We start from the raw sequence: 12,372 nt of genomic DNA, 5'->3' as shown, positions 1-12,372 counted from the left end.
CAAATGCACACTGAATCACAATTGTGCTGAAAAGCTAATGGGCAGCAAACACTTGTCTCCGACTTTCACAACAGACAATGGAAAGTCACAGAGGGCTGTTCATCTCTAGAGGCTGATTCAAAGAAGACTGTTTTACAGCTAACTTCCTTCTGAAATTCCCCATTTTTCCATTTACTACAGTGATTAGTCTCCCGAGTTTAAAGTTAGCCTTTGGGAACACATCCTTATGTTTTAATCTCATGCTATTCTAGTCTCATTGAAGTCAGTCTCATATGCTGATCAGCAAATTACTCTAACGGCTGCAGCTTGGGTCAAAAATAGTAACAGAGTGATTTGGATGCCAGTGTCTAGCCTCTAAATAAATAAAAATCTGACAGAATCTAATCAGCTGGAAGAGGTACCTGCTCTGTGTTAATAAGTATGGGAAAACTCTTAAGGCTTTACAGTGAAGTTACATGAAGACATTACAAAAGCAGACTATGTATCATCTCCTTCACTTTACTGGAATTATCTAAAAGCAACAAAATGGACAAATAATCTACAATATCCAACTTGCAGCCACAGGGCAAATTAGATTGTTTCAAATGGAATAATATACTCATTTCTGCAGGTCAACAGGCTTCTGATGGAGAAAAATAATGAAAGATTATCCTGGATGATCCAACAGCTGAGAATTTTTCACTGATTAATCCACTAACAGTGTCAAGCCCCCATACTAACTTCTACTGCTTTCACAGTGTAATTTTTATCATTAATTACAGAAAAGGCATTTAAAGGATGTGTCCCAATAGTCTCCCCAAATGCACTTCAGATGAGAGAGAGCTGGAGCTTCTGTTCTTAGCAAAATAACTACAGGAAAGTTCCTTGCCAATTTATACATCTTCTATTAGAAAATCATAAAAGTGAATTAATCAACTTGAGTTTAACTTTAATATTGTCTATAAATAATACGCTAAATTATAAAATTTCTAACTAAAATCTATTTAACAAAAATGTGTACCCTAAGATATCTGCAGGGGGTTACAGTGCAAAGTAAAATATCTAAACTTAAGGAAAAAGATTATGAAAATTATTGATTATGAAAGTCTATTATTTAAAAATACTAGTATAGTCAGTTTCACATGAATCACTGAAAATTCATATCATATTACCTTGGAATGCCTGAGTTTTGCTGAGATACTGGAGGAATTAAGGGGATTCCTTTTTCTCCAACTGCCCAAGAGACACTATTGGATACTTTCCCAGAGGTCATTAAAGTCATTTTGTTGCTACCATCAGCTTCAAATGAAAAGGACACACCTATCAAGGGGAACAAACCCCAGAGTACTATATTTATGCATGCAAACACAACGTCTGAACATTTTTAAAAATACTTCCTGAAAATAAGTAGTCAAATAACCTGTGCCTTTATATAAATGGGGTAATGTGAAACAACTTGATTCTGCTGCTTGCTGTGGGGAAGGACTCTGCTCTACAAAAGGAGTGAAAGATTCCATTCCACCTACAGAAAGGCTTTCCGTTTGGGTTGGAAGGAAATGCTGTGCCTTGAAAGCTATGCCAAAGGGGTTTTTTTTCCTTCACAGATGCACACTATTTAATATTTCTGGTAGTTTTCAGATTCATCATACTGTTATTAATGAAACAGAAATTCACAGTCAAAAGAATTATGCATGACTGCAAAGTTAGTCCTAAAGCTTTGTGATACCCAATTGTATATACACTCATCATGGTCAATGACATTTACACACACATTTGTTGTAATGACTTTTTACCACATTTCTTTCCTCCACAGCTTTTCTATTCTTCTGCTTCTTATCTGTTTTTCTGCTCTAGCTTGATCTGTATTTCATATATGGCAAATTTATGCAAGTCAGTCATCGCATAATGCTGTTCAAACGTCCTAGAGAAACTTGAAGTTCCATATGCTACGATGTATTATTCTTGTTTCCCCTTTTCCTATCTCTCCCTTGTTTTATCTTTCTAAAGTCCCAGGGATAAAATGTGTTGCGGGATGTCAACAAAGCCAATAGGAAGACAAAAAATTACTCTGCATATACACTTATCCAGCCAGTTCTTCAGTGGTTTAAAACATTAAAATCACTGGGCCTGTACTGATTAATACCATCTGCTTTCTCTGCAGTGTCAGAGGCCTGATTACTTAAATACTAAAAAACCCCCAAACACCTTCTATAGCTAGCAGAGCTCCACTAATACCACAAGCCAAATAATAAACACACACATTTTTATTCTATACAGCTTAAAATTAGTAAGAGACAAAAAGTCCACAGCAAACTTTAATAATAAGAATCGTGACCATATTAAAAGATTCAGTTAGAGAATCTGTAAACACTCTTCACTGAATTTACTCTGAAACTTACACCAGCCTGTTACTACTACATGGTTTCAGCAAAATGAGAAACATTGAATTGAGAAAGACTGAGAGTCCCTACCACTCCCAACTCCTTCATGGTCCAACATCACACGCTGATTGCTGCTGAACTCTATTTCTTCCATAGGAGCACTGCCTGTCAGAATTGTAGTCTCAGGAACAGGTATGAACACTTCAGCCAACAAGGTGGTACTGCTCATACCCATTGTTTCATATATCTAGAAAAAAACATGGTGACAGATATAGTAAAAAATTTACGCTTGTATTCATGAGAAGTTGAAAACGTAGGGTATTTGGACAAAAGATTTTGCTATGACTTAAGCATGAAATAACTCATTTAGGGCAACAGTATTCATTTACTTCCTAAAATATCCAATTAGCAGACATTTCAGCCACCAGCAGCTAACTTGGTCTGAATTCTTCTTAAAAGTATAACCTTCTCACCTTCCTAATGCATCTGAGAATAGTACGACAAACTCTAGGCTTTAAAGAACATCATTGCATAATATTCAACTGATTGTGACAGTCACTGGCATCAGGTGAGATGCCAGAGGGATTCTGCCTCACTAATTCTCCCTTACCACAAAAGGCAGGGTAAGGCACACACTCCCCCTGTTCTGGCAGTACTGCAGGCTGCTTCCCTCTTTCCTGGCCAGTTGCAGGCTCAGACTGATGTGAGTCATTCCTCCATTCAGATGTTTTTAATCCAAGAAGATGGTATTCCTTTTCCCTTTCAATTTGTGCATCTCATAAATGGAGCAGGCGAGGGGTATACACCCACCCCTGAACTAGTAGTAGTAAGCTACCTAACAGGAAAAGTCACCTAATAGGAGAAGTAGGATCCTGACTGTGTTCCTCCTAAAAATATATTGTATTGGCTCTGAAAATTATTCATGTGACTAATTCATTAATTTGTACTTGGAATGAGGGTGGTGGTGGTTTGACTTAACTGCACTGATCAAGTCAAGTGCAGTTATGGACATTACTAGCAATGAATTTTTTTCTTATCCCCCTCCAGCAAACATTATGATGATTTTACTGTGTGGACAATAATGTTTGAAGATGACCATTTTGGCAAGCTTATCTGCAACATTAATCAGTTTTTCTAGAATTAAGAGGCTGCTCCACTAACATATTTAATCACATGTCCCAATTATTTAATTTCCCCCATGCAGCCCGTAGTCATCTTATATATAACACACACACACATATATATAAAAAAATATATAAAGCACAAGCATCAAAAACGTAGCAGCAAAGTTGAAAGTTTGTGACTGGAGAAGCAAGGAAGGGGTATAAGACTGATGATTTACAAAGGGTCTTTCACAGGTTTTTCAGTCTTTACAACACTACCATAGAGCAAAATACAAGCATTACAGGTGTAATTACATTTCATATTATCTTTTTAAAAGTTACTATGATAAATCATTATCTACCTGTAGTTTCAAACTCTCTGGCCAATTGAATATTTGTAAATTGAAAATCTGTCCAAAGTGAACTCTGAAATCTGAACTTATTGGTCGGGTAGCAGTCCTTGATACTTCTTTGGAGTTGAAAAGGACTTTTATAAATGCTGAGCGTTTCTTCACATCTTCTCGTCGCAAAACTTCTGCTCTGTAAATATGTCAAACAAGCTGTCATATCATTTTTAATAACATTTTAATTCTTTGGTTATTTTTAATAAGAATCTGATTCCTCAAGGGGAAACAGAAGTCAGCTAAAGATGGTATTCTTCTAAAAGCGTCACTAGACAGGAACAACTTTAAAACTATTATTTAACAGTTGTTTTACCTTCTCCTGAATATAAAGTGATTTAAAAATGAACAGGTCAAATTTTAGATCCACTAAAGCCACCTCCATATAAAAGGAGTTATTTAGGGAAACAAAATTCCCTTCTAATCCGCTCCTCCAAAGCACAACAAATGATATGAAATTGAGTTAAGATTTTCAAGTTTCTAGTCACTGGGAGTAGAACAGCCAAGCAATATTCCTTGATGAGGCTATTTGCTGAATAAGTACAAAACAAAGCAGTTTTTAAATTACTAAAATCTGCTAAATGTATGTTAAATTGCACGTGTAAATGTGGAAAGTAACACAAACAAGTAAATTTATTTACTTTATCCACAGTGAAATCTCTGGTTTGCGACACAATTTATTTATTTTCCCTTTGTTAACTACAGCACAGACCTGGTGTAAAGGACTAGCTAGTGAGAGTGGTACTGCCAGAAGTGACCTAGACGCTACACTGAAAACAACTTCTTTATACATACACACCACTGTTCTATGCAGATGCTCAAGTAACATCAGGAGGTTCAAAGGGAATGTGTAGATGTGCATTCTCCAAGCCCAGTGTATACAAGGTTACATGTGACTTGAAAACAAATTAAGTTGTATCAGCTTCCGAAGCAGAAGTTTTATCACTCGGCTAAACAGAATGGTGAGCACATGCTTCTGAAGTTGTACAAACAATCAATTAATAAATAACAGCAGAAAATAATGAACAAAGTAGTTTGCAGGCCAACATTTATCTTACCGAGGACACAGCTCAGTTGGAGTTATGCTTCCTGACAGGACCAGTTCAGGAATTAGAGCAGGCTCTCCAGGTTTCCTTCTGCAGTTGTCAGCTTTTTCTCTAACCTGCTGCTCTATATCCAGGCTATTGGCCATTTTAGGTGGGATGGGTTTTATACGTTCCTCACCAAGATCACAATCTTCTACTGATTCTTCTTCATGAATCTCTTTTTTCTTTTTTTTCTTCTTGGACTTCTGCATATAAAAATAATAATGTTCTTCCTGAACTTGTTTCAATCAGTAGTTTTTTTCTCTTGTTCTCGTGATTCACAAGTGATAAACATGTATGAGAAATGACTGTATAATTTTAAAATCACCACACACAAGAATAAGATTTCTCTCATTCTATAGTACTACTTCAGATTCAGAATTCAATATGCTTCAAAAACATAATGTGCTTCAAACAAAACATTTATTTAACCTTCCCAACCACCTTGCAAAATAAACATGTTTCTTGAACATTCTGGCTAGCAGCTGACTTCTCATTTAGCCTGAGTTACCATGTGCATTCTGTTAGGATTGAAGGAAGGTTACTCAACCGGTAGACACAGTTCTTCGAGATGTATTGTCTGCATACACATTGACAAAGTGAATGCACACGTGCCACAAACTTTGGAGCACAAGCTCTTTAGCTTAGCAGTATCTTTTAGCAGAATGATCCCCTCCCTTCCTCTATGCCAAACAGAAGAATAAACAGAATACCACTTGCTTTTCAGCATCTCCTAAACTGCAGAAGTCCAGTGTTCATGTGCATGTTCAGCTTTAAACAACTGCAAGCCAGTTCCTCCTTCCACAGACTTACAGACTACTTGGAAGTACAGCTTGCTTGGAAGCACCAGTCTCTTCATGATTTAAGGCACCATAAGCAAAAGAGGAGGAGGTAAGGAAAGCAGTTTCTCCTCACTAACCGAAGTATTTAGCCAAACAACTTGTTCACATATTTTTATTAATAAATATTCTTTCTTTCTTGGTCTAATTTTATGTTACCCTTTTTGTTCTTGTATTTCCTTTTAAATTTATCTAGTCTCTCCTACCTCTAGTATCTTCCTTAGAATCATGTGATCTGTGCTAGCAAGACACCAACAGCAGTGATTAACCCACAAAGTACTTTGAGTAAAATAAAATAAAGTACTTCTGGGCATGAAAGGAACGTCTGTATACTACATTTCACTCTGAAGCGAAAGAACCACAATCATCTCAGTCTCAAGACAGTTTGTGACTAACACAATAAAAAGATGCTGAGAGCAGCTTTGGCTGGAACCACCCACCACGGTATTTGTGAAGCATAACTGGCTAGAGGTAGATGAACAGTTCCCACTAGGATCAATGCTCAAGACTATCTGCCTTCATTTTAAGGTTTACATTTATTCCTCTGAACCTACAAGTGAATTGACATGATACTAATAAGTCATGTGCCAAGTAGTGTTCTGATAACAGGAATTTCCAATACTGGCAGATCAGCTTCCCCTGAAACATCTTAAGTGCTTTCCATAGATGCTGCTATATAAAAAAACTTTCCATAAAAGTATCAGCAGATGTACTAGATTCTTAAAAACTGTATTTGAAGCATTTCCTTAAACTTTATTTTGCTTTGGTATCCAAAACCCCACAGTGTTCAAACTGGGCAGTAATTATATTCAAGTATAATCACCATTACCCTGGGGTATGCAGTACATTGCCACATAACTATGAAAGCAAGTCTGATTTTGCTGACACTGCCACAGGCTATTCCAAAGATCATCCTGTTGCAGTGTGTTGTTCTAGCTCCTCTATTTGTCAATATCCCCTTGAAGCACAACTGAGACCTTAACTACAGTATAAATTATTAGCAATAAAACTTTTCAGACATAAAAGGCTAGAATATTAATTAAATTTTTCCATTTTGGGACATTCCTGAACATAAATTTACATGAGATGACATTAACTGCTTGTTCATTAGAAACACCCCATAATGATTTTGCTTGACCACTCTGGGCAGTTTTTGGCTGGGATAGTTTTCTTTATAGTAGCTAGTATGGGGCTATGTTTTGGATTTGTGCTGGAAACAGTGTTGATAATACAAAGGTGTTCTAGTTGTTGCTAAGTAATGTTTGCACTAGTCAAGGACTTTTCAGCTTCCCATGCTCTGCCAGGTGCAGAAGAAGTTGGGAGGGGACACAGCCAAGATAGTTGATCCAAACTGACCAAAGGGCTATTCCACACCACATGACATCATGCTCAGCATACAAAGCTGGGGAAGAAGAAGGAAGGGGGGGACGATCGGAGTGATGGCGTTTGTCTTCCCAAGTAACCATTACACGTGATGGAGCCCTGCTTTCCTGGAGATGGCTGAACACCTGCCTGCCCATGGGAAGGAGTGAATGAATTCCTTCTTTAGCTTTGCTTGCGTGCGCGGCTTTTGCTTTCCCTATTAAACTGTTCTTATCTCAACCCATGAGTTTTCTCACTTTTACTCTTCTGGTTCTCTCCCCCATCCCACTGTGGGGGAGTGAGCGAGCGGCTGTGTGGTGCTTAATTGCCAGCTGGGGCTAAACCACAACACACTCACACCCACACAGAATTCATCCATGTTTTTTGTTTGCAAGACAGACATGAATTTAATAGGAATGCTGCAAAATTATTACATTTAAAGAAAGAACTGCTGAAGTGCTGAAAATCAATAGCAGGGAGACCATGCTCCACAAAAACTGAGCACATTTTTACTTTTTAATTAACAATTAATTTACTAACAAATTCTAAGTAGACAGAATGTATCCTAATACATCACAAAATTTATGCATAACTATCCTGAAATAGATTTTTTTTCTGTATTACAAGGACAAATTTTGAACACATTTAGTAATAATTTTACTTTTTGTGAAATGGAATGATTTAAAGAAACCTGTGTCTTCTTCCAGGATTTCCACTCTTGTAGCTCGGTTTTATACTCCTCCATTTTCTTTTCATATTCTTCCATACATTCTTCTAGTAATTCCTTTATCTCAGCTTGAATTTCTGCTTCATATGCTTTTTCATCCAACCTCTGATCAATCTCTTCCCTTCAAAACAAGTTATCAACATTGCATAAATTAACATAAGGGCTACAATTAAGTCTATAATATAATAAGTCTACTTCTCCATGAATTAATTTCATTGTATCAAAAGTGTTTTCTATTTAAAAATACTAGCAAAGATAGCCTAAGAGTTGATAGCAGACAGTTACCATCCAGAATGAATATAATTACTTCTTCTTTACTCATTAGCCTTTAGAAATTCCTTTCTGTTACTTGTTATTTTAACCTTCCTTCCTCCCCAAACTCAAAAAGAATAGTGTCAGGCTCAACCAGTGCCAGACACTACTCAAATTCTTACTTTTCCACCCTTCATATCAGAATTGTCAGTTCCCAAATTGACTAATCATATTAAAACTCCACTGCTGGCAAATGAAGTACAAAAAGTGTTACCAAAACATACTTCCTCAAATACAGTTTCATGGGTGTGTTAGTAAACTTCTGAAAGTCACGGAGGGATTTAATTTGTTTCCAAACTTTTATAATGGTCTTAAGCAACATTCTGTCTTTTTCTTGTTCAGCATCACGAAGTCTTCTGGTTTGCCTAGAAATATATATACATATACACGAAATCAATCAGAATTGTATAACTCAAGGGAACAACAGAGTGAAAACTTGCGATACCAAAAGCCAAGTGATGGTTTCAATTTGATTGACGGCTGTAGTGGTTTAAATCCAAGGAGCATAAAACCCAGACTTGAAGATGGCAGGACTTGATTTCCTTCTGTACTCTAGTCTCTTGCATTTTGGGCAATCTGACTTCAATTACAGTTCATTCTCTAGAGATCTCAAAGTTTTCTGAAATGCTTATTACAGCTGTACATCATTAAAAACACTTTAAAGTCAATTCATGTAAACAGCCCAGGAAACCTACACTGCTGCTATGAAGTAATGCTTATTGCAATCATACATTACAAAATATGTTTTAAACTTAACATGCTTCTAGCTCCAGTTAAAAGGACTTGCACAAATGAAGTAATGTAGTAATGTATGAAGTAATGCAAGTCCTTTGACAGCCCTACAAGATTCTTAACACAAACAAAATTAACAGGTTTTTTTTTTGCCTCAGAATTGGTATTTCACATTTCCACCCTCTAATCTCTTTGTAAAAGAGCTAGTCATTAGCACTTTTAATGAACAACGCACCTTTCTGATGTAAATGTCTAATGCAGCCCAAGCACAGACTGTTTCCACTACTATCTTGGTAGCTAAACATGTCTAGTAAAAATAATGTGATTAAAAAAAAAAAATAGATGTAAACTAACACATGACTACTTGTAATATTCAGAGAATAAAGATGACATGGAGGCTGAGTTACAGCTGAGAGAATAAATACATTATACATTATTTAAAAGCATAAGCAAATTTAGTAAAAACAATAAACAAAGATGAAATACAGACTTTCCAGGAAGCAATATGAATAACTTCTCCACTTCATTAGCTAGCAGTTTGAATATTACTTATCCATGCAGCTCAACAACCTTTTCTTCGTCTACCAGATGAAGCTAGAAGATGAAGCTTAAAGACACGAGGAACACACAGGTCAGTAATTATCTAATGTATTCGATTTGGAAGCAAGACCTTTCAGTAGAGAATCACCTCTGCTAAAATACATCAGCCAGAAGAGCCTGAAACCTGCAATCCGCAGCATACGTTGGCTTCCTCCTCAGCAAATGAGGACAGTAGGGCTGAAATTGCTAATTTGCAGAAGTTTTCTGCATTCAGATGACATTTCTTCCTCAAACCGATGGAAAACTACAGCTCTTATCTTCAGACAGCAAAGAGTACACATCAGTTATGTTACTGGAGGGTGGAGGAAACAATTAGATTATTTTCCATGCTACACTCTCTTCACATCTGTAATTTCTCATGAGTGCACTACATTGACCATCAGGGAAATGCAATGTTAAAAGAGAGACAAGGCAGGACAGATGTTTTTACCAGCATATGTGGTCCAAGTTAGTATTAAACACCATGACAGTAAAAATTCCTGAGCCCATCTGAGCCTCATATGTGTAACAGCTTCCAACAACAGAGCTGTAGCCAGAAAGAATTACAGATATGAAAAGCCTTAGAATAATCCCAACCAAGCTCATCTCACATTACTTATGGAACACTGATCTCACCAATTTCAGCTACATTTCTCCTGATTCATAATAATGTGACACTAAAGGACTCAAGACCTAGAAAAACACTTAAGATACCCAGAAGGAATATTCTATCTAATTAGAATTAACCATCAAGCAAGCCTCAGGGTTGATGCCAAAATCCAAGAATCTCCCTCCCACAGTGAACCTTCTCATTACCATTCTCATGCTTTCCCTGGTGAGAGCTCCTGTCTCCAAGGTACTGTATGCTAACTGCACACCTCCTGCTCTTAGTTCTCTAGCAGATGTGTTAAGAAAATATTAGTAAAAGCTACTCCTTTTTCAATGGAAGGAAGACTTTGTCCTTCAGTATAAAATAATACAATATAGACTTCCATATGTCCTGCACAGATACCAATGTGTTACAGGACAGCATACTTGAGAGATGAAAATCTGAAGAAGCAATTCCCAAACTAAAAGTAATGAGGGTATGTGTAAGTGTAAGCAGATGTAGATTTCAAGGCTGAAAGTAGAATTGTTATTAAAAAAACCAACTGATTTTTTTAAAATTTTATTAACATGTGACCCATTACATCAGTCTAAACTTGTTTATATAAATTAGTACATTATTGCCTACTTTCAGATTGTGAAGAACTTTCAGATTTTTAGTAAGTATCTACTAGTTAAAAGGCCATTCAGCATAGATCTCCAAAATAACTTAATTTTTATCATACTGCTTACACTTACAGCTCACCACTGTCCATCTGCCAAAAATAATACTAACTGTCACTACCAAGCCAAAAAGTGTAATATATTTTTACTACCCAGTTACTGTCCAAGAACAATTATTACAGTTATAACTGTAATCTTGTAAAACAAAATTCTACCATTTTATGTATATTAACCCATTGGCAAAAACATGGCCAAAATACCTAAGAATGTGAAGTGAATCAAGAACACTTGTGTAATAAGGAAAAAGATGGAAAAAACTAGGGCTTTTGTCTGTTCAAAAAATTACATCACTTGCATTGTTGTGAGAGCTTCATGCATCCAGCTGCTGTCTATTGAAACATTATTTTAATTAAAATTGTGCAAAACACACCAGTAAATAGTTACTAAGTAATTAATAAAAGGTAATAAAATTAGACCACTTTTGAATCAAGACTTCAGCCTAAGCTGTATTTTCTTCGTAATTTTTTTTAGTCAACTTATCAGTAAGAACTCTTAAGCCCTCAAAATACTTCTAGAGCTATTTACAGCAGAATTTAAAAGTCTGACATGAATCATATTCTGTACCAGCATGGAAAGGAAATGAGGAATACAGTTTTAAAAAGCAATGATGTAATGAATCCATACCTACCTGATCTCAATTTTGTATTCAGGTATGCTCTGTTGTGCCACAGGACTAGGAACACCAGCACTACCACCGTCTATACTACACTGCACAGCATTCCTCAAAGCATGCAGCTTAAACGAACAAACAAACAATTAACACATGGTTTGACATTTGTGAGGCATACAGTGTAATGCACCTTGACATGAAAGAGCTAGTTACTAGTACATAACAGAAAATTCTGAATTATCTTGATTCTGTATTTACAGGGTTTTGCCATGTCTGTAAGGTGCTGATTCTTCAAGATGAAATTCTTATTAGCATCCCTGGACATATGAGGGAGATTTACTGACTTTGATCACTGTGACAGATCTAAACAAGGCAACAAGACCAATCTAGGGATTATTCTGAAAGCTCACCAATCAAAGGGCAAGGGCCACTAAAGGTAACCCTAGAAAAATCAATAAACAACAAAAATGAGTGGATTGTGGATTTGATGAGTGCCGTAGGGCACTTTGCAACAAAGCATTTAAGCATAACATATTGCATGTAACAACTGGAAGAAGAGAAGGTCTAAGGATGAGACAGAACTGGGAACAATGGTACAGTTCAAATGCACTTTCAAAGCCATACTGTCGAGACAAGAGGCCACCCCTTCAACTAAGATCTGAAGATAGGCATCAAATGATTACATGGAAGATGGACACCTAGTTTAGGAGAATGCAAAAATATACATGGCTGTGAAGACAAGAGATGTAAAGGACTGGCTATGAGAAGAAAGAAAAATAAGAAACAGCAGTAGGATAGGAACTAAAATTTTAGTTATTATGTTGCTGTAGATCTCCTTAAGGATAATACTGAATGTGAAACCAGAATGGCTAATGGCACTGCAGGAGACGGAAGTCCAACTACATCCAAAGTAGAAGCAATGAAATTACAAAT

The 12,372-nt window shown here is 36.5% G+C and overlaps 1 protein-coding gene across 7 annotated transcripts in view; it reads right to left on the bottom strand.

Annotated features, from left to right (window-relative positions):
* Positions 1 to 12,372, bottom strand: part of CC2D2A (coiled-coil and C2 domain containing 2A) — a 66,462-nt gene that overhangs the window by 31,551 nt on the left and 22,539 nt on the right. For 6 of the 7 annotated variants that reach the window (XM_075499777.1, XM_075499773.1, XM_075499779.1 and 3 more), the window contains 7 exons: positions 11,458 to 11,564; positions 8,414 to 8,554; positions 7,812 to 7,998; positions 4,923 to 5,155; positions 3,826 to 4,003; positions 2,451 to 2,607; positions 1,152 to 1,299 (listed from right to left, as the gene is read on the bottom strand). In XM_075499777.1, coding sequence (XP_075355892.1) covers positions 1,152 to 1,299; positions 2,451 to 2,607; positions 3,826 to 4,003; positions 4,923 to 5,155; positions 7,812 to 7,998; positions 8,414 to 8,554; positions 11,458 to 11,564 — 1,151 coding nt within the window. The remainder of the gene's footprint in view (positions 1 to 1,151; positions 1,300 to 2,450; positions 2,608 to 3,825; positions 4,004 to 4,922; positions 5,156 to 7,811; positions 7,999 to 8,413; positions 8,555 to 11,457; positions 11,565 to 12,372) is intronic. The other variant, XM_075499775.1, reaches the window with a different exon arrangement.

The sequence above is a fragment of the Mycteria americana genome, chromosome 4 (genome assembly GCF_035582795.1).
Source record: "Mycteria americana isolate JAX WOST 10 ecotype Jacksonville Zoo and Gardens chromosome 4, USCA_MyAme_1.0, whole genome shotgun sequence".
Taxonomy (NCBI): domain Eukaryota; kingdom Metazoa; phylum Chordata; class Aves; order Ciconiiformes; family Ciconiidae; genus Mycteria; species Mycteria americana.
Note: the sequence above shows the minus strand (reverse complement) of the source record. Positions and strands in the feature narration are given on the sequence as shown.